This window comes from Eubalaena glacialis, chromosome 11 (assembly GCF_028564815.1).
Source record: "Eubalaena glacialis isolate mEubGla1 chromosome 11, mEubGla1.1.hap2.+ XY, whole genome shotgun sequence".
NCBI classification, from domain to species: domain Eukaryota; kingdom Metazoa; phylum Chordata; class Mammalia; order Artiodactyla; family Balaenidae; genus Eubalaena; species Eubalaena glacialis.
This window is the reverse complement of record NC_083726.1, coordinates 73941910-73969567: the sequence shown is the minus strand read 5'-3', so window position 1 is coordinate 73969567 and position 27658 is coordinate 73941910. Positions and strand designations below refer to the sequence as shown.

The 27658-nt window shown below is 37.5% G+C and overlaps 1 protein-coding gene across 1 annotated transcript in view; it reads left to right on the top strand.

Annotated features, from left to right (window-relative positions):
* Nucleotides 1-27456, top strand: part of MUC19 (mucin 19, oligomeric) — a 117169-nt gene extending 89713 nt beyond the window's left edge. Inside the window, 21 exon segments of the mRNA XM_061206671.1 lie at nt 3229-3282; nt 3737-3784; nt 4033-4086; nt 4265-4318; nt 4625-4684; nt 5654-5701; nt 5979-6029; nt 13652-13693; nt 14838-14891; nt 17944-17997; nt 18122-18169; nt 18475-18531; nt 18694-18741; nt 20567-20596; nt 22802-22833; nt 22922-23084; nt 23428-23465; nt 24704-24818; nt 25776-25811; nt 26451-26559; nt 27273-27456. Of these exon segments, the coding sequence (XP_061062654.1) occupies nt 3229-3282; nt 3737-3784; nt 4033-4086; nt 4265-4318; nt 4625-4684; nt 5654-5701; nt 5979-6029; nt 13652-13693; nt 14838-14891; nt 17944-17997; nt 18122-18169; nt 18475-18531; nt 18694-18741; nt 20567-20596; nt 22802-22833; nt 22922-23084; nt 23428-23465; nt 24704-24818; nt 25776-25811; nt 26451-26559; nt 27273-27456 (1379 nt within the window).
* The last annotated feature ends 202 nt before the right edge of the window (nt 27457-27658 follow it).

Here is a 27658-nt window from a genome sequence, read left to right as displayed (position 1 = left end):
AACATTGCACCTTTCCCCCACCAAATTTTTATTGGGTTGAAATATTACATTAGAAAAAGATATTAAAAACTCTGGAAAAAGCTATCCCTGAAAACAACATTTTAACATAATAAAGAATTCTGTAGTTTCCCCATCCTATTCTAGAATATGCTCTTCTTATTGTAGGAATAAAATTGACATAATGATCCCATTCAATTTTTTAAAAAACATCTTTATTGGAGTATAATTGCTTTACAATGTTGTGTTAGTTTCTGCTGTATAACAAAGTGAATCAGCTATATGTATACATATATCCCTATATCCCCTCCCTCTTGTGTCTCCCTCCCACCCTCCATATCCCATCCCTCTAGGTGGTCACAAAGCACCGAGCTGATCTCCCTGTGCAATGCGGCTGCTTCCCACTAGCTATCTATTTTACATTTGGTAGTGTATATATGTCCATGCCACTCTCTCACTTCACCCCAGCTTACCCTTCCCCATCCCTGTGTCCTCAAGTCCATTCTCTACGTCTGCGTCTTTATTCCTGTCCTGCCCCTAGGTTCTTCAGAACCTTTTATTTTATATATATATATATATATATATATATATATATATATATATATATATATATATATATTCCATATATATGTGTTAGCATACGGTAATTGTTTTTCTCTTTCTGACTTACTTCACTCTGTATGATAGACTCTAGGTCCATCCACTTCACTACAAATAACTCAGTTTCACTTCTTTTTTATGGCTGAGTAATATTCCATTGTATATATGTGCCACATCTTCTTTATCCATCATCTGTCAATGGACACTTAGGTTGCTTCCATGTCCTGGCTATTGTAAATAGAACTGCAATGAACATTGTGGTACATGACTCTTTTTGAATTATGGTTTTCTCAGGGTATATGCCAAGTAGTGGGATTGCTGGGTCGTATGGTAGTTCTATTTTTAGTTTTTTCAGGAACTTCCATACTGTTCTCCATAGTGGCTGCTGTATCAATTAACATTCTCACAAACAGTGCAAGAGAGTTCCCTTTTCTCCACATCCTCTCCAGCATTTACTGTTTGTAGATTTTTTGATGATGGCCATTCTGACTGGTGTGAGGTAATACCTCATTGTAGTTTTGATTTATATTTCTCTAATGATTAGTGATTTTGAGCATCCTTTCATGTGTTTGTTGGCAATCTGTATATCTTCTTTGGAGAAATGTCTATTTAGTTATTCTGCCCAATTTTGGACTGGGTTGTTTGTTTTTTTGATATTGAGCTGCATGAGCTGCTTGTATATTTTGGAGATTAATCCTTTGTCAGTTGCTTCATTTGCAAATATTTTCTCCCATTCTGAGGGTTGTCTTTTCATCTTGTTTATGGTTTCCTTTGCTGTGCAAAAGCTTTTAAGTTTCATTAGGTCTCATTTGTTTATTTTTGTTTTTATTTCCATTTCTCTAGGAAGTGGGTCAAAAAGGATCTTGCTGTGATTTATGTCATAGAGTGTTCTGCCTATGCTTTCCTCTAAGAGTTTGATAGTGTCTGGTCTTACATTTAGGTCTTGAATCCATTTTGAGTTTATTTTTGTGTATGGTGTTAGGGAGTATTCTAATTTCATTCTTTTACATGTAGTTGTCCAGTTTTCCCAGCACCACTTACAGAAGAGGCTGTCTTTTCTGAATTGTGTATTCTTGCCTCCTTTATCAAAGATAAGGTGACCATATGTGCGTGTGTTTATCTATGGGATTTCTATCCTGTTCCATTGATCTATATGTCTGTTTTTGTGCCAGTACCATATTGTCTTGATTACTTTAGCTTTGTAGTATATTCTGAAGTCAGGGAGCCTGATTCCTCCACCTGCGTTTTTCTTTCTCAAGATTGCTTTGGTTCTTCAGGGTCTTTTGTGTTTCCTTACAAACTGTGCAATTTTTTCTTCTAGTTCTGTGAAAAATGCGATTGGTAGTTTGATAGGGATTGCATTGAATTTGTAGATTGCTTTGGGCAGTATAGTCATTTTCACAATGTTTATTCTTCCAATCCAAGAACATGGTATATCTCTCCATCTGTTTGTATCATCTTTAATTTCTTTCACCATTGTCTTATAGGTCTCTCCATACAGGTCTTTTGTCTCCTTAGGTAGGCTTATTCCTAGGTATTTTATTCTTTATGTTGCAATGGTAAATGGCAGTGTTTCCTTAATTTCTCTTTCAGATTTTTCATCATTAATGTATAGGAATGCAAGAGATTTCTGTGCATTAATTTTGTATCCTGCTACTTTACCAAATTCATTGATTAGCTCTAGTAGTTTTCTGGTAGCATCTTTAAGATTCTGTATGTATAGTATCACGTCATTTGCAAACAGTGACAGTTTTACTTCTTCTTTTCTGATTTGGATTCCTTTTACTTCTTTTTCTTCTCTGATTGCTGTGGCTAAAACCTCCAAAACTATGTTGCATAATAGTGGTGAGAGTGGGCAACCTTGTCTTGTTCCTTATCTTAGTGGAAATGGTTTCAGTTTTTCACCATTGAGAATGATGTTGGCTGTGGGTTTGTCATATATGGCCTTTATTATGTTGAGGTAAGTTCCCTCTATGCCTGCTTTCTGGAAAGTTTTTATCATAAATGGGTGTTGAATTTTGTCCAAAGCTTTTTCTGCATATATTGAGAAGATTATATGGTTTTTATCCTTCAATGTAGTAATATGGTTTATCACATTGATTGATTTGCATATATTGGAGAATCCTTGCATTCCTGGGATAAACCCCATTTGATCATAGTGTATGATCCTTTTAATGTGCTGTTGGATTCTGTTTGCTAGTATTTTGTTGAGGAATTTTGCATCTATGTTCATCAGTGATGTTGGCCTGTAGTTTTCTTTCTTTGTGACATCTTTGTCTGGTTTTGGTATCAGGGTGTTGTTGGCCTCATAGAATGAGTTTGGGAGTGTTCCTCCCTCTGCTATATTTTGGAAGAGTTTGAGAAACATAGGTGTTAGCTCTTCTCTAAATGTTTGATAAAATTCCCCTGTGAAGCCATCTGGTCGTGGCCTTTTATTTGTTGGAAGATTTTTAATCACAGTTTCAATTTCAGTGCTTGTGATTTTTCTGTTTATATTTTCTATTTCTTCCTGGTTCAGTCTTGGAAGGTTGTACTTTTCTAAGAATTTGTCCATTTCTTCCAGGTTGTCCATTTTATTGGCATATAGTTGCTTGTAGTAATCTCTCAAATACCATTCAATTTTGTTTTCAGGTACTACTGGAGTGGATCATGGTAGTACCATCTCACCTTGGAGTTCCAACACAGGTGAATCAATGAGGAAACAGGTGCTATAATTTCTTCTTGGGGCAAGTTCTGGAGCAGTAGCACATGATGCCTTTTTATGACTTTCTATTAGCCTTCACTACTCTCTACCCTTTCACTCCTAGAAGCTACAACTTCCAGAGAAGGAAGCATAACCAAAGAAAAGGAGGAAGCTTGTATTCATGAAAGTTATATAATTTCTTCTCTGATAAACCTTATACTGTAATTCTTAAGAGGGAAGTCCAGAAAGGATTCCCTTTTGGACATTCAAGCTATTACCTGGGTGTGAGATGGAGGCAATATATGTCCATATAGTTATAAGTAGGGAAGCAGAGATGATAGACGTAACTCTGGAAGTTTAGGTCTATTAAATTTTGGATTTCGGATGTTATGAATTTATTCACTTTATACAATTAAATGCATTTAGACAAATATTGTTTTTATTTCTTGTCATTAGGAGCCACCACTGGCACATCTGAGAGGCCAAGCCCTGGAAGTGAAACAGGTAAATATGGGAGATGCCCAGTGACCTCTGATATTTAACTTTAAGAAGCAAATCATCAAGGCTGGGACATGAGCCAATGATTTTATTGTGGCCCTGAATTTAAAAATGGAGAATGCACCTCATTTTGACAGGATAGCCCCAAGAAGAGTCTTCTACTTTCAAGTCCCAGAGAGTCTTGTTGGCCATGCTCTTCTCGGGATGATAAATGCATCACTATTGGGATTCTCTGTTTCTCTCTTCTACTTCAGGTACCACTAGTGTAGTCTCTGGCACAACAGTTGCATCTGGAAACTCTAACACAGGTAAAGCAATAACCTACTGGGGAGTATAAAGAACTTCAGTAATGAGATAGCCTCCTCCCTTCAACTCCTTCACCCAGAAACACACATTCCCTACCATACCCAGTGGATACCACCCAACTTTTCTGAGTACACGAGGCTTCAAAATTTAGTATTCTTCTCCTTTCTTCCTTTCACTTAGGGGCCACAACTTCTTTGGGAAGTGGTGAAACCACCCAGGGTAGAATTAAAATAGGTGAGCAATAGCAGTCAAATAATTATTTTTCTCTTCATCTTAAAGTAAATCACGTTGGCTATAATAAAATTAGGGGGAATTCTATTCTACCTGAATCTCTCTTTGGGTACAAATTGTTAGGATGTTAACTGCCCTATATTTTACCCCGTGTGAATTGCGTTTTTTGTATATTTGTAATAAAATGGCATAATAGAAGCCACACTTAAGGCAAGAAGGTTCCTTATATAATTTGTGCTAAACTAAATCCTACTTCGAAACCCTAGTAAAAGGGAATCATAAACTGATTCTCTCCTCTTGTGATTTCAGTTACCACGAGGGTGACTATTGGCACAACTATCGCACCTGGGAATATACAGGAAGAAGGAAGTAATTTATAACTTATAATTTATTTATAATTTATAGAAGATATAGTGAGGTCAAATGTTGACAGTTTGAGTTTAAGATGCTCTGAGGTGTCCAGTTAGTATGCTCAGCAGGAGTGATAAGTGCGACCAGAACACAGAAGAGAGGCTTGCATTGGAGATAGAGATTTGTCAAGTCATTTACTTACAAATGATATTTGAAACTGTGGATGCTAGTGGGTTTCCTTATCATGGGCATATAGAGTGAGAAGAGAAGACAAATAAACGGAAACATGATTCCTTGGGCTATATAGGTGGGCAAAGGCAAAGGAGCCTGAAAAAGGGAGGAGTTGGGGCTCAACAATTGCCAGTATGGTTAAGTCAAATCCATAAGGCAAAGTTTTGGAGTGCTGGAGACTAGATTGCTTCTAATTTTGGGGTTCAGAATGTCAAATCAAACAGGATCAACCAGAATTTGCAGGGGACATGTGTGTTTTTAATATTTTGTTTTTCGGAGAGCCTAGCCTTACAATTATAAAACTTTGAAATTAAAAGGGAGAACTGGGCTTCCCTGGTGGCGCAGTGGTTGAGAGTCTGCCTGCCAATGCAGGGGGCGCGGGTTCGAGCCCTGGTCTGGGAAGATCCCGCGTGCCGCGGAGCGACTCGGCCCGTGGGCCACAATTGCTGAGCCTGCGCGTCTGGAGCCTGTGCTCCGCAACAAGAGAGGCCGCGGTGGTGAGAGGCCCGCGCACCGCGATGAAGAGTGGCCCCCACTTGCCACAACTAGGGAGGGCCCTCGCACAGAAGCGAAGACCCAGCACAGCCATACATACAAACATACATACATAAAAAGAATGTAAGCAGACAAGAATAGCATTAAAAAAAAAAAAAAAAAAAAAAAAACCCGAAAAAAAAAAAAAAAAAGGGAGAACTGTCTTGAAATAATTAATTAAAATTTCAGGATTCTTGATCCTTTCCACTTTTTAACCTTCAGGAGTCACTAGCAAAATTTCAGGGAGCCAATCTACTAGAAGTAAAACGGGTGAAGTTGGGGAAGTTAAAAAGTTGAAGATGGGAGAGGCACCCAACTCCATGATACTAGTTCCAGAAAAGAAGGATCCCAGAAGACTGGAGTTTACCACAAGAAATGAAACAGATCAATAAAAAAGAATGTTTATTTCACCTTTTGGAACAAGGAATCCTAGAGAAGGAATGCATTCTTTTACAGAAACACATGATTTGTCCTAAACCATGATCTCCATCTAACAAGAAAGACATCCCTGCACATTTCCTCCTCTTTATATTCTCTCCCATCCCAGGTACCACTGGGAAAGGCTCTGGGACATCCTCACCTGGAGGTTTCAAAACAGGTAAGTCAAATAGTAAAAGGAATTCTCCTTTAAGTGGCTGTAGGGAGAAGATCATACACTGCTATATCATTTTCATATTTTCAACCTCTCAAGCTTCTCAATTTTTCCTCCTTTGCTCTTACAGAAGCAACAACTTTTTTTTTTTTTAAAACATCTTTATTGGAGTATAATTGCTTTACAATGGTGTGTTAGTTTCTGCTTTATAACAAAGTGAATCAGTTATACATATACATATGTTCCCATATCTCTTCCCTCTTTCATCTCCCTCCCTCCCACCCTCCCTATCCCACCCCTCTAGGTGGTCACAAAGCACAGAGCTGATCTCCCTGTGCTATGCAGTTGCTTCCCACTAGCTATTTATTTTAAGTTTGGTAGCGTATATATGTCCATGCCACTCTCTCACTTTGTCACATCCTACCCTTCCCCCTCCCTATATCCTCAAGTCCATTCTCTAGTAGGTCTGTGTCTTTATTCCCGTCTTGCCACTAGGTTCTTCATGACTTTTTTTTTTTTCCCTTAGATTCCATATATATGTGTTAGCATACTGTATTTGTTTTTCTCTTTCTGACTTACTTCAAACTGTATGACAGACTCTAACTCCATCCACCTCATTACAAATACCTCCATTTCATTTCTTTTTATGGCTGAGTAATATTCCATTGTATATATGTGCCACATCTTCTTTATCCATTCATCCGATGATGGACATTTAGGTTGCTTCCATGTCCTGGTTATTGTAAATAGAGCTGCAATGAACATTTTGGTACATGACTCTTTTTGAATTATGGTTTTCTCAGGGTATATACCCAGTAGTGGGATTGCTGGGTGGTAGGGTAGTTCTATTTTTAGTTTTTTAAGGAACCTCCATACTGTTCTCCATAGTGGCTGTATCAATTTACATTCCTACAAACAGTGCAAGAGTGTTCCCTTTTCTCCACACCCTCTCCAGCATTTATTGTTTCTAGATTTTTTGATGATGGCCATTCTGACCAGTGTGAGATGATATCTCATTGTAGTTTTGATTTGCATTTCTCTAATGATTAATGATGTTGAGCATCCTTTCATGTGTTTCTTGGCAATCTGTATATCTTCTTTGGAGAAATGTCTATTTAGGTCTTCTGCCCATTTTTGGATTGGGTTGTTTGTTTTTTTGTTATTGAGCTGCATAAGCTGCTTGTAAATTTTGGAGATTTCTCCTTTGTCAGTTGCTTCATTTGCAAATATTTTCTCCCATTCTGAGGGTTGGCTTTTGGTCTTGTTTATGGTTTCCTTTGCTGTGCAAAAGCTTTTAAGTTTCATTAGGTCCCATTTGTTTATTTTTGTTTTTATTTCCATTTCTCTAGGAAGTGGGTCAAAAAGGATCTTGCTGTGATTTATGTTATAGAGTGTTCTGCCTATGTTTTCCTCTAAGAGTTTGATAGTGTCTGGCCTTACACTTAGGTCTTTAATCCATTTTGAGTTTATTTTTGTGTATGGTGTCAGGGAGTGTTCTAATTTCATACTTTTACATGTACCTGTCCAGTTTTCCCAACACCACTTATTGAAGAGGCTGTCTTTTCTCCACTGTATATGCTTGCCTCCTTTATCAAAGATAAGGTGACCATATGTGCGTGTGTTTATCTATGGGCTTTCTATCTTGTTCCACTGATCTATGTTTCTGTTTTTGTGCCAGTACCATACTGTCTTGATTACTGTAGCTTTGTAGTATAGTCTGAAGTCAGGGAGCCTGATTCCTCCAGCTCCATTTTTCGTTCTCAAGATTGCTTTGGCTATTCGGGGTCTTTTGTGTTTCCATACAAATTATGAAATTCTTTGTTCTAGTTCTGTGAAAAATGCCAGTGGTAGTTTGATAAGGATTGCATTGAATCTGTAGATTGCTTTGGGTAGTAGAGTCATTTTCACAATGTTGATTCTTCCAATCCAAGAACATGGTATATCTCTCCATCTATTTGTATCATCTTTAATTACTTTCATCAGTGTCTTATAATTTTCTGCATATGGGTCTTTTGTCTCCTTAGGTAGGTTTATTCCTAGATATTTTATTCTTTTTGTTGCAGTGGTAAACGGGAGTGTTTTCTTAATTTCACTTTCAGATTTTTCATCATTAGTGTATAGGAATGCAAGAGATTTCTGTGCATTAATTTTGTATCCTGCTACTTTACCAAATTCATTGATTAGCACTAGTAGTTTTCTGGTAACATCGTTAGGATTCTCTATGTGTAGTATCATGTCATCTGCAAATAGTGACAGCTTTACTTCTTCTTTTCTGATTTGGATTCCTTTTGTTTCTTTTTCTTCTCTGATTGCTGTGGCTAACACTTCCAAAACTATGTTGAATAATAGTGGTGAGAGTGGGCAACCTTGTCTTGTTCCTGATCTTAGTGGAAATGGTTTCAGTTTCTCACCATTGAGGACGATGTCGGCTGTGGGTTTGTCATACATGGCCTTTATTATGTCGAGGAAAGTTCCCTCTATGCCTACTTTCTGCAGGGCTTTTATCATAAATCGGTGTTGAATTTTGTCAAAAGCTTTCTCTGAATCTATTGAGATGATCATATGGTTTTTCTCCTTCAATTTGTTAATATGGTGTATCACGTTGATTGATTTGCGTATATTGAAGAATCCTTGCATTCCTGGAATAAACCCCACTTGATCATGGTGTATGATCCTTTTAATGTGCTGTTGGATTCTGTTTGCTAGTATTTTGTTGAGGATTTTTGCATCTATATTCATCAGTGATATTGGCCTGTAGTTTTCTTTCTTTGTGACATCTTTGCCTGGTTTTGGTATCAGGGTGATGGTGGCCTCGTAGAATGAGTTGGGGAGTGTTCCTCCCTCTGCAATATTTTGGAAGAGTTTGAGAATGATAGGTGTTAGCTCTTCTCTAAATGTTTGATAAAATTCGCCTGTGAAGCCATCTGGTCCTGGGCTTTTATTTGTTGGAAGATTTTTAATCACAGTTTCAATATCAGTGCTTGTGATTGGTCTGTTCAAATTTTCTATTTCTTCCTGGTTCAGTCTCAGCAGGTTGTGCATTTCTAAGAATTCGTCCATTTCTTCCAGGTTGTCCACTTTATTGGCATAGAGTTGCTTGTAGTAATCTCTCATGATCATTTGTATTTCTGCAGTGCCAGTTGTTACTTCTCTTTTTTCATTTCTAATTCTATTGATTTGAGTCTTCTCCCTTTTTTTCTTGATGAGTCTGGCTAATGGTTTATCAATTTTGTTTATCTTCTCAAAGAACCAGTTTTTAGTTTTATTGATCTTTGCTATTGTTTCCTTCATTTCTTTTTCATTTATTTCTGATCTGATCTTTATGATTTCTTTCCTTCTGCTAACTTTGGGGTTTTTTTGTTCTCCTTTCTCTAATTGCTTTAGGTGCAAGGTTAGGTTGTTTATTCGAGATTTTTCCTGTTTCCTGAGGTAGGCTTGTATTGCTATAAACTTCCCTCTTAGAACTGTTTTTGCTGCATCCCATAGGTTTTGGGTCATCGTGTCTCCATTGTCATTTGTTTCTATGTATTTTTTATTTCCCCTTTGATTTCTTCAGTGATCACTTCGTTATTAAGTAGTGTATTGTGTAGCCTCCATGTGTTTGTATTTTTTACAGATCTTTTCCTGTAATTGATATCTAGTCTCATAGCGTTGTGGTCAGAAAAGATACTTGATACGATTTCAATTTTCTTAAATTTACCAATGCTTGATTTGTGACTCAAGATATGATCTATCCTGGAGAATGTTCCACGAGCACTTGAGAAAAATGTGTATTCTGTTGTTTTTGGGTGGAATGTCCTATAAATATCAATTAAGTCCATCTTGTTTAATGTGTCATTTAAAGCTTGTGTTTCCTTATTTATTTTCATTTTGGATGATCTGTCCATTGGTGAAAGTGGGGTGTTAAAGTCCCCTACTATGATTGTGTTACTGTCGATTTCCCCTTTTATGGCTGTTAGTATTTGCCTTATGTATTGAGGTGCTCCTATGTTGGGTGCATAAATATTTACAATTGTTATATCTTCTTCTTGGATCGATCCCTTGATCATTATATAGTGTCCTTCTTTGTCTCTTGTAATAGTCTTTATTTTAAAGTCTATTTTGTCTGATATGAGAATTGCTACTCCAGCTTTCTTTTGATTTCCATTTGCATGGAATATCTTTTTCCATCCCCTCACCTTCAGTCTGTATGTGTCCCTAGGTCTGAAGTGGGTCTCTTGTAGACAGCATATATACGGGTTGTGGTTTTGTATCCACTCAGCCAGTCTGTGTCTTTTGGTGGGAGCATTTAATCCATTTACATTTAAGGTAATTATTGATACGTATGTTCCTATTCCCATTTTCTTAAATGTTTTGGGTTTGTTATTGTAGGTGTTTTCCTTCTCTTGTGTTTCTTGCCTAGAGAAGTTCCTTTAGCATTTGTTGTAAAGCTGGTTTGGTGGTGTTGAACTCTCACAGCTTTTGCTTGTCTTCAAAGGTTTTAATTTCTCCAACCAATCTGAATGAGATCCTTGTTGGGTAGAGTAATCTTGGTTGCAGGTTTTTCTCCTTCATCACTTTAAATATGTCCTGCCACTCCCTTCTGGCTTGCAGAGTTTCTGCTGAAAAATCAGCTGTTAACCTTATGGGGATTCCCTTGTGTGTTATTTGTTGTTTTTCCCTTGTTGCTTTTAATATGTTTTCTTTATATTTAATTTTTGATAGTTTGATTAATATGTGTCTTGGCATGTTTCTCCTTGGATTTATCCTGTATGGGACTCTCTGTGCTTCCAGGACTTGATTAACTATTTCCTTTCCCATATTAGGGAAGTTTTCAACTATAATCTCTTCAAATATTTTCTCAGTCCCTTTCTTTTTCTCTTCTTCTTCTGGGACCCCTATAATTCGAATGTTGGTGCGTTTAATGTTGTCCCAGACGTCTCTGAGACTGTCCTCAGTTCTTTTCATTCTTTTTTCTTTATTCTGAAGTAGTTATTTCCACTATTTTATCTTCCAGGTCACTTATCCTTTCTTCTGCCTCAGTTATTCTGCTATTGATCCCTTCTAGAGTAGTTTTAATTTCATTTATTGTGTTGTTCATCATTGCTTGGTTCCTCTTTAGTTCTTCTAGGTCCTTGTTAAATGTTTCTTGCATTTTGTCTATTCTATTTCCAAGATTTTGGATCTTCTTTAGTATCATTATTCTGAATTCTTTTTCAGGTAGACTGCCTATTTCCTCTTCATTTGTTAGGTCTGGTGTATTTTTACCTTGCTCCTTCATCTGCTGTGTGTTTTTCTCTCTTCTCATTTTGCTTATCTTACTGTGTTTGGGGTCTTCTTTTCTCAGGCTGCAGGTTCGTAGTTCCTGTTGATTTTGGTATCTGTCCCCAGTGGCTAAGGTCTGTTCAGTGGGTTGTGTAGGCTTCCTGGTGGAGGGGACTAGTGCCTGTGTTCTGGTGGATGAGGCTGGATCTTGTCTTTCTGGTGGGCAGGTCCACATCTGGTGGTGTGTTTTGGGGTGTCTGTGGCCTTATTATGATTTTAGGCAGCCTCTCTGCTAATGAATGGGGCTGTGCTCCTGTCTTGCTAGTTGTTTGGCATAGGGTGTCAAGCACTGTAGCTTGCTGGTCGTTGAGTGAAGCTGGGTCTTGATGTTGAGATGGAGATCTCTAAGAGATTTTCACCGTTTGGTATTACGTGGAGCTGGGAGGTCTCTTGTGGACCAGTGTCCTGAAGTTGGCTCTCCCACCTCAGAGGCACAGCCCTGATGCCTGGCTGGAGCACCAAGAGCCTTTCATTCACACGGCTCAGAATAAAAGGGAGAAAAAATAGAAAGAAAAAAAGAAAGAGGATAAAATAAAATAAAATAAAGTTATTAAAATAAAAAATAAAAAATAATTATTAAGAAAAAAAGAAAAAAAATTAAAACAAAAAACAAAAAACCCGACCGACAGAACCTTAGGACAAATGGTGAAAGCAAAGCTATACAGACAAAATCTCACACAGAAGCATACACCTACACACTCACAAAAAGAGGAAAAGGGGAAAAAATAATATATCTTGCTCCCAAAGTCCACCTCCTCAATTTGGGATGATTCGTTGTCTATTCAGGTATTCCACAGATGCAGGTACATCAAGTTGATTGTGGAGCTTTAATCCACTGCTTCTGAGGCTGCTGGGAGAGATTTCCCTTTCTCTTCTTTGTTCATACACCTCCCGGGGTTCAGCTTTGGATTTGGACCGGCCTCTGCGTGTAGGTCGCCTGAGGGCGTCTGTTCTTCGCTCACACAGGACGGGGTTAAAGTAGCAGCTGCTTCGGGGGCTCTGGCTCACTCAGGCTGGGGGGAGGGAGGGGTACGGATGTGGGGCGAGCCTGCGGCGGCAGATGCCGCATGACGTTGCACCAGCCTGAGGCGCCGTGCGTTATCCCGGGGAAGTTGTCCCTGGATCACGGGACCCTGGCAGTGGCGGGCTGCACAGGCTCCCAGGAGGGGCGGTGTGGAGAGTGACCTGTGCTCCCACACAGGCTTCTTGGTAGCGGCAGCAGCAGCCTTAGCGTCTCATGCCCGTCTCTGGGGTCCGCGCTGATAGCCACGGCTCGCGCCCATCTCTGGAGCTCCTTTAAGCAGCGCTCTGAATCCCCTCTCCTCGCGCACCAGGAAACAGGCAAGAAAAAGTCTCTTGCCTGTTCGGCAGCTCCAGACCTTTTCCTGGACTCTCTCCCGGCTAGCTGTGGTGCGCTAACCCCTTCAGGCTGTGTTCACGCCGCCAACCCCAGTCCTCTCCCTGAGATCCGACTGAAGCCCGAGCCTCAGCTCCCAGCCCCCGCCCGCCCCGGCGGGGGAGCAGACAAGCCTCTCGGGCTGGTGAGTGCTGGTCGGCACCGATCCTCTGTGCGGGAATCTCTCCGCTTTGCCCTCCGCACCCCTGTGGCTGCTCTCTCCTCCGTGGCTCCGAAGCTTCCCCCCTCTGCCACCCGCAGTCTCCGCCCGCGAAGGGGCTTCCTAGTGTGTGGAAACCTTTCCTCCTTCACAGCTCCCTCCCAGTGGTGCAGGTCCCGTCCCTATTCTTTTGTCTCTGTTGTTTCTTTTTTCTTTTGCCCTACCCAGGTACGTGGGGAGTTTCTTGCCTTTTGGGAGGTCTGACGTCTTCTGCCAGCGTTCAGTGGGTGTTCCATAGGAGCAGTTCCACGTGTAGATGTATTTCTGATGTATCTGTGGGGAGGAAGGTGATCTCCGCGTCTTACTCTTCCGCCATCTTCTCCTCTCTCCCGACAAATATATTTTTTAACACTTTTATTGGAGTATAATTGCTTTACAATGGTGTGTTAGTTTCTGCTTTATAACAAAGTGAATCAGCTATACCGAAGCAACAACTTTTAAAGAACATGTTGGAAACACTGAAGCAGGAATCATCAGGTGAGTTTTGGCAGATTTTGGATTCTCAATGATTTTTCCATTTGAATTTACTACATACAGGTTGTGAATGAAAATTAGCATGACTTAAAACTGGTTTCTTTTAATTTAATAGCAGATCATAAGGCCAGCCTAGATTAGCTCCCTGGTTTTTCCTAGAGAACATACTACAGATGTAATTTAATTCTCTAGACACATTCTTTATTTGAAATTTCACTGCTTTTGTTTTGCCAGGCAATAACCTGGAATCCGTAGGAGTCACCAGTAGCCAAGAAGGTGAGTGGAGATCACTATAATAGACTCAAGTAAATTTGTTAATTAAGGCTTTGATTGAGATGCCTAACCCTTGATCACAAGTTCAGACAATTTTTTTCTGTTTTTTTTTTTTTTTTTTTTTGATGCTGGAAAACCAGGGAGTTAAGTCACTAGAAGTAAATCATGTAAATATAGGACAGACATTCTCTCATTTAATATCAGATTCTAGGTGATTTTAGATCTAGAGAAATAAGATCTATGGAGCAAGTATGACTTTTCCTCTTATATTTTATTTGAACAAGCAGTTATGAGAAAGTGCACAGAAAAATATGCTAGGCTTAACATTTTGTGCAAGAAAAAATTTTAAACAGTTTTCTACTGCTTCAGAGAAACAGGAACACTTGTCAATACCACGCTCTTCTTAGGGTGAGAAAGGCTTTGTGAGGCTCATCCTTCTCTCTTACTACAGGTACAACTGGGATAGCCTCTGGCACAACAGGTATTCCTGGAAGTTCCAACACAGGCAAGTAAATATTTAATATGTGGCTCTAAGTAGCTAAGCCTAGAAAAATAAGAGCCTTTCTCTGGAATTTACTGACTGTTGTAGCATCTACACAGCAGTCCTGACTTTAGTCTTCTTTGCCTTTCCTAGGAACTAGCACTGGAGTTGGAACGCAAAAAAGTAAGTGTCAGTGGTTCAAATCTGTTGCGTTCTCAGTTAATGACTCTTATGCCTTTGCTTCAACCTAGGGGAATGTTGAAGGTAAAGATAAAGGGCCAGGAAATAGGGCAGAATCTCATTAGAGAATGTCCTCTTCCAGCTATCTAAGGTTGTCTTCTTGCTCTGAATTTCTGGGCTCCAACCAGAACCCCCAGGTAAGTGTGTAAAAGTACACAAGGGCACACTACTAAAGGGAGGAGTAGAGGCTGAAATCCAGCCAGCATTTCTTCAACAAGTTATAAATCCATGAGGTTTCATCTGCCCAGAGGGCTTTTTTTCTGTCGTTGTTTTTTGTTAGTTTTTACTTCATAAAGTTGCTCTATGTGCTAGCTGCAGCATTGGCCTAGACTTTCATCTGATTTACTTTCTCTTCCTGCTTTTGATCTTTGAGGCTACCTATAGAAGGTATGTCTGATGTGAAGTGTCCTTCATTTGACTTTGCAGGCACTGCTGTGATATCAAGCAAAATTACTGGTGTCTCAGAAAGTTCCAGCCAAGGTAATGGAAATGACTGACTCAGTGAAGTTAACATGTTCAATATTCTTCTTCCCTTTAACACCCAGTTGTTTCAGAAAATGGCTATTTATCTCTATGAATATTAAAGTTGAACTGTAAAAGAAAAGTTGTACCAAATGGAGTTAAATGGGCAAAAAAGACTTTAAGATTATTAAATAGGAGTCAAGAACATTGCAATAGGGTTGAGATTTTGAACTCAACTTTGCTGAAATAAAAGGTGGGAGAGTGCTTAAGTGCTGGGGTGAACTAGTGGAAAAGTACTAGAGAACGTTAGGGGAGAGGTTGGTTTCTGTGATTTGGCCATCTGTGTTTGCTAATTGGTGCTTATAGAATGAAGTTAGGCTCCTACATTCCCACAGTGACAGGGAGATAGGGGCACTATTTTTCTTTTCTTTTTTTATTGAAGTATAGCTGAATTACAATATTATATTAGTTTCAGGTGTACAGCATAGTGCTTCAATATTTTCATAGATTATACTCCATTTAAAATTATTACAAAATAATGACTATATTCCCTGAAAGTATAATATATACTTGTTGCTTATCTATTTTATATACAGTAGTTTGTATCTCTTAATCCCTACCCCTATCTTGCCCTTTCCTTCTTACCTCTCCCCACTAGTATCCACTAGTTTGTTCTCTATATCTGTGAGTCTGTTTCTATTTTGCTATATACATTTGTTTGTTTTATTTTTTAGGTTCCACATGTAAGTGATAACATACAGTTTCTGTCTTTGTATGACTTATTTCACTAAGCATAATACTCTCTAGGTTCATCCACATTGTTGCAAATGGCAGAATTTCATTCTTTTTTATGGCAGAGTAATATTTCATTATATACACACACACACATATATACATACTACATCTTCTTTATCCATTCATCTTTTGATGGACACTTGGGTTGCTTCCTTATGTTGGCTATTGTAAATAGTACTGCTTTGTACATTCGGGTGCATGTATCTTTTTGAATTTGTGTTTTTATTTTTGTTTGAATATATATCCAGGAGCAGAATTGTGGGGCCATATGGTAGTTCTAATAGACTAAAGACCTAAATGTAAGACCTAAAACCATACAATTCCTATAAGAGAACATAGGCAGAACACTCTTTGACATAAATTGTAGCAATATTTTTTTGGATCTGTCTCCTAAAGAAAAAGAAATAAAAACAAAAATAGGGAAATGATTTCCTCCAGAAGCATTCCCGGTTACGAATTACCTCCCTCCTATCCCCTCAGGCTGTCTCCTTGCAGCCAACAGCAGTCCTCCCCCCAGGTTTGCTCTCCAATCCCCACGTTCCAGCTCTCAGCCCCCATGTGCACTGGCAGACACACGTCCCAGATTGGGGCATGCAGGGCTATGGCGCGGACTGTCTGTGTAGGTGTCACTCTGTCCTGTCTGCCACACACCCTCCTTCAACAGCCTCAGATGCTTCCCTTCTGTCCCAACTGATTTCCCTGTCAGTGAGGGGTCTTCCCCACATGTGGGAGTCTCTCCTGTACTTCAGCTCCCCCCCAGGGGCACAGATCCCATCCTGTTTCCTCTCCTCTTCTTTTTCCCTTCTTTCTTTCATCCTAACCTGTTATGCGGGATCTTTGTTGTCCTTTCCGGTGTCCAAGGTCTTCTGCTAGTGTCCAGCTGGTGTTCTGTGAGAATTGTTCCATCTGTAGATGTACTATTGATGCATTTGTGGAGAGAGATGAACTCTACGTCCTCCTATTCCCCCCACCATCTTGGTCAGAATGGCCATCATCAAAAAATCTACAAACAATAAATGCTAGGCAGGGTGTGGAGAAAAGGGAACCCTCATGCATTGTTGGTGGGAATGTAAATTGATACAGCCACTGTGGAGAACAGTATGGAGGTTGCTTAAAAAGCTAAAAATAGAACTACCATATGACCCAGCAATCCCACTACTGGGCATATACCCAGAGAAAACCATAATTCAAAAAGACTCATGCACCCCAATGTTCACTGCAGCACTATTTACAATAGCCAGGACATGGGAACAACCTAAGTGTCCATCGACAGATGAATGGATAAAGATGTGGTACATATATACAATGGAATATTACTCAGCCATAAAAAGGAACAAAATTGAGTCATTTGTAGAGACATGGATGGACCATGAAAGAGTCAGAAAGAGAACAACATATATCATATATTAACGCGTATATGTGGAATCTGAAAAAATCGGTATAGACGATCTTATTTACAAAGCAGAAATAGAGACACAGTTGTAGAGAACAAAAGTATGGATACCAGGGGGGAAAGGGGGGGTGATGGGATGAACTGGGAGATTGGGATTGACATATATACACTATTGATACTATGTATAAAATAGATAACTAATGAGAACCTACTGTATAGCACAGGGAACTCTACTCAATGCTCTGTGGTGACCTAAATGAGAAGGAAATCCAAAAAAGAGGGGATATATATATATATATATATATATATATATATACATATACATATAGCTGATTCACTTTGCTGTACAGTGTAAACTAACACAATATTGTGAAGCAGCTACACACCAATAAAAAGAAATAAGCAAATGAGACCTAATTAAATTTAAAAGCTTTTGCACAGCAAAGGAAACCATCAACAAAACAAAAGACAACCTCCTGAATAAGAGACAATATTTACAAATGATATGACTGACAAGGGGTTAATATCCAAAATATATAAACAACTCATACAACTCTCCCCAAAAAACTAATATGGGAGAACCAGGAAACCAGGATATAGGAAGCAAAATAGTTAAGTGTGAAAAAAGTTTTTGTCATTAAGAGAAGGGGGCCCTTAAGTGATAAGGCTACCAGGGTCATAGGAAAATACTCAATTCTTCTTTGAGCAAGGAGTTGCTATGTTAGGGCCTGTTCTGTTTCAATGGCAGGAGCATGAACTAGCATTAGTAGGTGTACTAGTACACTCCAGGTGCTTTGAGACTCTTATTCTTTGTGAAGATGTCTTCAGACACACTCTTCTGAGACCAGAAAAAGTTCACTGCTCTTTCCCTATTCATTTTAGGTACCTCCAAGGAAGCATCTGAAACAACCACTGCTCCTGTAATTTCTACCACAGGTAGGTCAAATAATAATAAATGAACCTTGCTTGGTGGCATCTCAGAAGACAGGGCAGCTTACCTGAAGTTAAACTCTAGCTTTTTTAGTCCCTCTACTCACCACGTTTGTGCCTCTCTTAGCAGTCACTGCTTCCACAGGAGTCAAGGAAACCTCTGGAACTGGAATGCAAACAGATGAATGCTAGCAATACAGACTCTTCAATGATCAGTGTGCCTGTGATTATATATGAGGAGTTGAGTTTGGAGGAGAGGAGTGGTGGGAAAGAAACAGGAAAGAAAGACCAGGAAGATTATCCTACATTTCCTTTTGGAATATGACTTTGAAGTTCAACTAGGGATTTTTTTTTTTCCTCCAGGATTTTTTGGGTTAGGCTTTTATCAGAACCCCTCACTGGAAGACTTAGTTATGACCTTGAAATCTCTGAGAATGGGATCATGAAATGTGCTATTCCTGAAATTTTAAATATTTCCTTCTGCAGGCTCCACCTCAGTGTCAAATGGAATCACAACAAGCCCCAAAGTGTCCTACCCAGGTAAAATGAAATGACCCAAATGCAATGGAATGAATTGTCTCTTCCACACGAAGCTTTCCTTAATCGTGAATGTGTGTGATCATTTGTGCATGCATACACACAGAAACTTGATATGTGTACATGCTATCTAATAAATAAAATGACAGCATTATCCTTTTACAGAAACCACTGTAGTAGCAACAGGAGATCAAGAAAATGAAAATAAAACAGGCGAGTATGGGAAAAGTACTAATTTCTTTGTTACTTATTCAACTAACACATCTTTAATACCTTGTATGTGCTAGACTCTGTAGCAGCCCTTGCCATTTTATTACTTTGTGTGTGTGTGGGGGGGAGAGAGATTATATTTTTAATATAAATTTATTTATTTATTTGTTTTTATTTTTGGCTGTCTTGGGTCTTCATTGCTGCGTGCAGGCTTTCTCTAGTTGCGGCTAGCGGGGCCTACTCTGTGTTGCGGTGCGTGGGCGTCTCATTGCGGTGGCTTCTCTTGTTGCGGAGCATGGGCTCTAGGTGCGTGGGCTTCAGTAGTTGCAGCATGCAGGCTCAGTAGTTGTGGCTTGCGGGCTTAGTTGCTCTGCAGCATGTGGGATCTTCCCAGACCAGGGCTCAAACCCCTGTCCCCTTCATTGACAGGCGGGTTCTTAACCACTGCGCCACCAGGGAAGCCTGGAAGAGATTATTATGGGCACAGATACTATCGTTATAGTGTATTTAATGCTACTCAAACACGTGCACAACAATTATGGTCCTGGGAGTGCACTGAGACTGTTAATTTCTGTTTATTAGTTGGTAGGGTTGAGTGAAGGCATTAGGGAAGAGATCATTGATTTCAATATTGGCTAGGCTGAGGAGGAAATTTCTGCCAAATGGCACTTAAAAAGGCAGAGACTTGAGACAGCATGAGTGACTTCAGGAATCAACCAGGTATTGGTAATATTTGTATGAGGTTCTGGGAAGAAATGAGATTAGAAAGGTAAGCAAAGGAATGTTTAAGAAGGACCTTATTTCCAAACTTATATGAGACTTTATCCTTATAATAAATGGGGTCTCCTTAAAGATTTTTTAAGAGAATGATATGATCAGATAGGTCTTAGAAAAATTGCTCTGAAAGCAATGTGGAGAGTATGAGATTGTATCTTATTCCTCCCGTTACAAATTTTTTCAATGAACTGGGAATTCTGGGTAGGGAAAATTTTCTGCTATATTTATGCCTAAACACAATTTCTTTCTGCTGTTGCTGGTTTCTGGTAATCTGTTAAGCATTTATAATTGGGAATTAGCCTAGTGTCCCTTAGTAAAGAGAAATATTTTATGCCCCAAACTTGCACATCTTTAATTAATTTATTTTGTTTTTCTGTACCTATTAGTTGTTGGGGTCCTTTTACTCAAACATAAAGAAACTTTAAGTTCTTCTCAAATATTCTGTTATTCCTAGTTCAGCCTTCTGCTTGGTAGAGAGAATAAAAATATTAATCTGAATTTTAGCAGTTTGGAAATAGAATTTGAAATTTGAGTGGATTGTTAGGTTGACCAAACTTTGTGATAAGTGAAACCTCAAAAAAAAAAAAGTAAGCAGTTTAAAGCATTTTGTGGGAGTGGAGACAGAACAAGATTAAAATATTGTAAGACAAAAAGAGGATAAAAATTCTTAAAGGATTAAAACCAGGCAACTAATAATACTTATATCTTTTCTATATCTGAGTTATCCTTTTCCTTGTTTGATTATATATTTTATTGTCCTATTTATCAGAACTGTCTTCCGAGAAATTTTGAAGAGAAGTTTACCTTGATTCTCATTCCTCCTTTTGATTCTCATATTTTCCTCCCATGAAAATTTGAAATCTAAAGGAAACACTTTCTAATGGCGGAATATCAAATGCCATGAGAAGTAGAAAGGGAAGATTGATGGGAATATGTCTGTTTGTAAGACTAGCAACGTGGCCATGTATTTTCAGTGATTAGAAAACTATATTTATTCCAAACCTATTCCAGTAACTTTAGAGATTAATGTGAGGTGTCTGTTTTTACACAGGATGTCCAGTATCACTTCCACCGCCTCCAGGTAAGCTTACCTCCACTTGAAAATCAATCATCCTACATTAATGGTTTTTCTTGTAAATCAAATTTCAGAGGTCATGCCAATGAAACTCACTAGCTATGGAAGTGTGATAGAATAGGAAAACTTGAAGTGTATGAATTTAGCTTTTATTCACCAAATAAATAGTGAATGATAGTTTGTTTTGTCACACACAAACTAATAAAGCCAAACCAAACAAATGCATCTTGTCACTTAGTCAAAATAGAGTTTACTAAATAAATTGTTTCATGTAACTATATGATACCGTGATCAAAATATTGCTGCTCGATAGTACTTTTTAGGCTAAGTAATTCCAGCTTTTTTTGAGGACTGAATTTTAGCAAGAAAAATGAGGCATAACCAGAGTTCAATACTTTTAGAGGACTTTGAGTTCCTCTAAAATTATCAAGCCAATGTGATGTGCTTTGAACAAAGTGGCAAAAGTTACCAAAAAAATCATTCTCTGATCTTAGGATAGAGTGGGAGTAGGGAGATTTTCAAAGAAACATAGGCAATTTTCATATAAGGCTGAAAATAAATTTCACAGTGAAATATGTGACCTATGTATTATATAGCAAGCACATGTTATGTGTCACACATGTTACATATATTGTATACTTTGGAAGGATTCTCGAGTATTTCATTAGAGAATTGGAATTTGAGAACAATAAGTAGGCTAATTCAGGGTATGTAAATGAAAGAAGTGAGACAAGGTCGAGATGATAGATTGGAGACATGTTATGGCAACCTCAGAAGGCAGAATGCTAAAATAAGGTATTTAGTTTACAAAACTCTAAGGGGTATCAGAAGTTCTTGATTGAAACAATGATGAGATGAAAAGTAGGCTTTAGGAAAACTATTCTACCTATGACACAGACAATTGACTGGATTAGAAAGAAGACTGAGTCAGACTTCCCCGAAAAAACCAGATTCTGCTAGGTCAAAGATACTAAGGTCCTGCTTAAGGATACGGGGAGGAGGAAGGGTAAGCTGGGACAAGGTGAGAGAGTGGCATGGACATATATACACTACCAAACGTAAAATAGAGAGCTAGTGGGAAGCAGTCGTATAGCACAGGGAGATCAGCTCGGTGCTTTGTGACCACCTAGAGTGGTGGGATAGGGAGGGTGGGAGGGAGGGAGATGCAAGAGGGAAGAGATATGGGGACATATGTATATGTATAACTGATTCACTTTGTTATAAAGCAGAAACTAACACACCATTGTAAAGCAATTATACTCCAATAAAGATGTTAAAAAAAAAAAAAGATACTAAGGTCCTGGAGTAGTATTGTAACAAGTAAAATCAGGAAAGGAAGGGATTCAAGTGAGGATAAGGATACAAGATTTTGCAATTGGTTCAATGACAAATGATGGAAAGGAAATAATCAAGATGACTTCTAAGTTTTAAGCTTAAGTATTTGAAAGCATAGTTCAGTCCTTAACAGGAGGTGGCCAGCTTAGATGAAAAACTGGTTTTAGGGGAAAAATGATTCAATCTATTTTGTGCACATTTTGTGCACGTGTCTGAGGTTCTTTTAAATCCGCCGAGGTGCTGTTTATTAGGCCAAGGGAGATCTGGGTCCGTAGCTCACAAGAGATGTTTATACAGGAGCTAGAAGTTTGAGAGTCATCCACTTGATGTTACAGTGGATACTGTAAAGATGGAGGAAGGTACCAGTGAGAAAAATAGAGACAAAATGAGAGGGAGGAGGAAGAGCTGCTAACAGGAATTTCAGAGTGTTCAATCTGAAGGAAGAACGTTTTCAAGAAGGTGAGAGGTAAAAAAATGTCAGCTATTGTAGGGAACTTGAAAAGCTGAGAAAGAGCGCTTGGGACTGGTAATTATGAGGTCTTGGTGACTTTTAGGATTGTGGAGACAGAAGTCAGATAGTGAAATAATAAGTAAATCAGTAGCCATAAGATTTATTGACCACTGACAGGAGAGGTCAAGAATTATCCTTTCTGAGGATTGTAAAAATAGGAAATATATATATGCTTGCTAAAGACAGTTTGCTCAAAGTAGGGGGAGGTGATTTATCCACCTTAAAGCACCTTACAATCCTTCATAATTCTGTATCTCTGAAATACTAGTGCCAATTCAGTATTGGTCAACCTGGTGGTTATCTACAGATAATTGACTGTTATATTTTGCCGAATTTAATTAGCATTTGTCATTTCATGTTAACAGTTTGTCATGGTCCACTGGGAGAAAAGAAGTCTGTAAGTACACAGTTTGTCTCTACTTTAATCCAAATTTGCTGTCATTCCTGTATTCAAATAGAAGTCTAAACTTGGTTTGTTTTTGTAGCCTGGAGACATATGGACTGCCAATTGCCACAGATGCACCTGTACCAATGCAAAGACCGTAGACTGTAAACCCAAGGAGTGTCCTTCTCCACCCACATGCAAAACTGAAGAGAGGCTTGTAAAGTTCAAAGCTAATGATACCTGCTGTGAAATCGGGTACTGTGGTATGTATTCATAATACATTATTTGAATTGAATTGAATAGTTGTTTACTTATTCACACATTCAAGAGATATTTATTGAGCTACTAATATGAGTCAAATGCTTGATGGGTGTGATAAATAAAGCAGAATCAATACTTGCCCTCTTAAAACTTACTATCTTTGGAGCAGGGGAAACCCAGTTATGAATGTAATCAGTAGGTTAAAAGGAGATCATGGTGTTATGGGAAGAAACATTATAATGTTTCCTTATTGGTTGGTAAATATGATCTCATATACAATGTCTGTTTTGTAAATTAAAAAATTATAATATTTATCTTAGGGTAAAATATGTACTTATTTTTCAGAACCAAGAACATGTTTATTTAACAATACCGACTATGAGGTAAGGTCATTTCTACTTTAAAATACTTTTATTAATATAATTATGAATAAATGCAGGCTCTTTCAGCTAATATGAAAAACTCATAGATAATGGTGGAGTGGAATTTGTTTATTTTTTTCCCATATTCATTACAAAAGAAAGGTCAAATGCAATATCCACCATAACTTGCTTCAAAGGGGGCAATATACTTGATCATTAACCTAGCAATGGAGCTTCTGAACAAAATTTCCCATGGGTCTCACGAAATGGAGAAGACATACAATGTTCAAATCAATGAACAGAGTGAAACTGTAATTATAATTAGAAAGATCAGATGGCCGAACTGTCAGAGATCAAATAAGAAAACCCAAAAGACTAGAGCTCTACTATAGGGATATAGCAACACAGTATATTCAGGGCTGGATTTGACAACTGATTTGACATATTGGAAAGTAATTTAACTTTCTAGGAAAAGTATCACAAAGCCATAAAAACCAGATGATTCTCAAACTGATATTAATAAATTTGAACTGGTGATACTAAATATTACAACAATCTAAATATAAAATAAAATATGTGGTATGTTAGGAAATACATAAAACAGAGCCTATAATTTAATAATAATTTAATTTGATATAACTCATTTATTACACTCACATTTCTACCTGGGCTTCTTAAATTTTAGTTTCCAAAGGTTATCTGACTTGAGAACCTATGACAGTTTTGAAATATAAAATGCGACGATGTTTAAAGAACAAAGAAAAGTTTTACCTCTAATCATTTATATGCAAAATAGTTGAAATAATAAAATTTCAGTTTACCAGAAAGTTCAATTGTGGTTTGAGGGCCTGATATAAATGGAATTTCCCAAACTGATGTTTGAATTTTAAACATAAAGTAATTATAAAGCAATCTAGAGAGCTTTAAGAGCACAGGAACACACGGAAAGATAGAAGACATCTTGTGGGACTTTTCTTTAAAATTCTTGAAAAATATAATAGAGCTACTACAGATGAATCTTAATTTGAGGATTGAGACTCTTGACACATTCTGTGCTCTCTGTGAAGACATTTGATTTATTCATGGAAGTAGAAGACTTTAATCCACCTTTTCTTAAATATTAATCTAATAGCTGAAAGTGCCTCTGGAAGTTCACTAAACATTATAAATTTGAAAAAAGAATTACAGATTTTATTGTCAACCTGAAAAAGAAATCAAGATGAATACTCATTTGTTCTTTCCCCCTCCCTCCCTCCCAGGTTGGTGCTTCATTTGGTGACCCCAGCAACCCATGTGTCTCCTACTTCTGCCACAGCACAGGTTTCATTGCGGTGGTACAAGACTGCCCAAAGCAGACTTGGTGTGCAGAAGTAAGTCATCTTCTTAAGCAGTGATCAACAAAGTTCACTTCTCATGTTAACTATAAACGCAACCTGTCTTCTTCCTTATTTGGAAAAGTTTGTGCCTGGACAATAGTTGTACATCTCTTGTAGATTCCATTCCAGTTATGTCATACACCTTTTATTGCCAAGTATATTTTTCATATCAAATATATATTTGCAGGTTCTATAAAACTTAATCTAGTGCTAGTCTAGAAGTAAGTTACTGTAGAAAGCATGTTACTGTTTTTTAAACAAACAAAAAACTATTTTTTTCAAGGTTCATGGATTCAGCTTAATCATTCTCTGTAAAAGAACATATTTTTTAATATAATCACATAAATGTGTACTGTTCAGATCTCTCTTTGTGCCACAATTTTTATCCCCTGAAAATATGGTGAGGGTTTTGTATTAATGAATGCTTAAGTTTAAATTACTAAGGAAGGTTTAAATTTAACTATTTTTTCTTTCTGAAGCTATAACTGATAATATAGTTTAAAGTTTTATTTTAGAACTCCAGTGTTGGCTTTCAACATTTACTGAGTTTTTACTTTGAGACATTGATAAGTTTGAGGGTATGATCATTTATGAGGCTAAAATCCTGCCGGTGAGAAACTTAGTGTCAAGTAGTAATGTTATTATTAAAGTATTTTTTTTCAATTCAAATAGGGAGGAATAATTTTTTATTTTTTGGTATTTTATTTTAAAGAAGAATTTAATTTAAACATTGTTTTTCCCTTTCTAACTACTGTTGAAAAAATTTGGTGTCAATAGTCTCATTTTTATTGCTATACTCTCCCGTCTGTGTTGACTGGATCTGAGATCAGCGTGCCTATCTGTTCCATCTCCCCCTTTGTGATGCTATTTCAATAAGTTAACAAATGTTATATTATTTATAGAAAAATACAGAGGTTTTTCAGTCTGTTTCTTTTTCTCTTACCCCTATAGGAAGGCAGAGTCTATGATTCAAATAACTGTTGCTATACATGTAAGTAAAATCAAGTTCCACATACGGAGGAAATGTAAACTGTTGACAAAAATTTAGTGTTTCTTTAAAACAAAATGGCAGATCATTAATAGAAAGTCTCCTGTGTTTTTAACACAATAGGTAATCTAACCCATATGCATAAACTAACAATTAATACAAAGTATTATATTTTCTCACGCATGTTGGTTGCAGCATTCTTCCCGGTAAAAACCAGTGATGTTTACAAGGGAGAACATTTAATTTTCATGGAAAAAAATTAGTTTGCTCTCCTAACATCAGTAGGTTATGTTGTAAATTGTTGTATTAGATCATAAGGATGATCAGCAATGAGAAAATGGATATCAGAAACGACCATCTCTCTGCCTTTTCTTCCTTCCCTCCTCTTTCTTCCTTCCTCCTTCTACCTGCTTCCCTTCCTCCTCCTTCTTTTATTTCTTCTTCTCCTATGATAGTAATAATAGAATAATAATAACATTTATTGAGTATTAACCAGGTACCTTGTTCTGAGTGCTGAGACAGTTAATCCCTTTCAATAACATTGTGAAGTATTTGTTGTTATTATTCTCTACTTCATGGTTAAGAAAACTGAGACTTAGCAATTGTTAATGTTGAACCTCATTTTTGACTCTGTTATCCTAGGTAAAACTAATTGCAGATCTTCACCCGTGAATGTGACTGTTAACTACAATGGTTGCAAGAAAAAAGTTGAGATGGCAAGATGCATAGGGGAATGCAAAAAGACTCTCAGGTAAGTTTTTCCTTGAATGTATACTGTGCATTAATTTTGGAACACTGTGGAGAAAATTAAGCGTTTAAAACATTACATGGACAAATGTTTACATGAGAGCTAATGATCAGGACCTGGTTAAAATGAAAATATTAATACCTGCAAATCAAAATAAACATTTTAAATAGTAATTAATTATTTTGAAGTAGTTTTCTAAATAAGTCAAACATAATACATTTATGACAAATGTATTTATTTTCATATAGTGATTGCAGAGATTACTTAAGCAAATACTCTTGCTTAAAAGTGATTTTTTAAAAAGTTGCTTACATTTTAGACATAACATATGTTACATATTTTTCCTTTTGTACACTTTCACATGTAGATTAATATATGGAGAATAAGAATTTGGTATATAAGTTGTATATTTAAAAAATGTTTTGTTTATATTTTTTTGCACCATAATGCTCTAATTATGAAATGGTAAATCTCTCCATTTTGGACTTTTTTCATTTTCTTTTCTTTTCTTTTTTTTTTTTTTTGGTCTTACATACCAATTATAATGAATCCACACCAGAAGTTTACAGTAAAGGGGGAAATGCAAGGTGTAGGGAAAGAATAAATTTGTTGGAAGACTTGCTAAATCACTTAGACAATTAGAATTTGAACATTGATGTCAATTTATTTCAGAAGACATTCTGAAAATATTTATTACCTAATTTTCTTTTTTTTAGGTATGATTATGATAACTTTCAGTTGAAAAATTCATGCCTTTGCTGCCAAGAAGAAAACTATGAGTTCAGAAAAATTGTTCTTGACTGTCCTGATGGTGGTACAATACCTTACAGATACAGGCACATCACGACGTGTTCCTGCTTAGACATGTGCCAACAATCTATGACCTCAACAGTCAGTTAATAGTAAATAGCATTACCTTTCCAGTTGTAACAGACCAGGTATTTATTTTGTAAGTGAACAAAAATAATGACTTAAATAATGAGAATAACTAAACATTTGTATGTCACTCAAAATGTGAGTTGCCATTATGAGTCTTTTTGTTCTTTTACTGACTGAATCTGAAAAATAAATACAACTTTGCAAGCAATTAGTGAACATATGT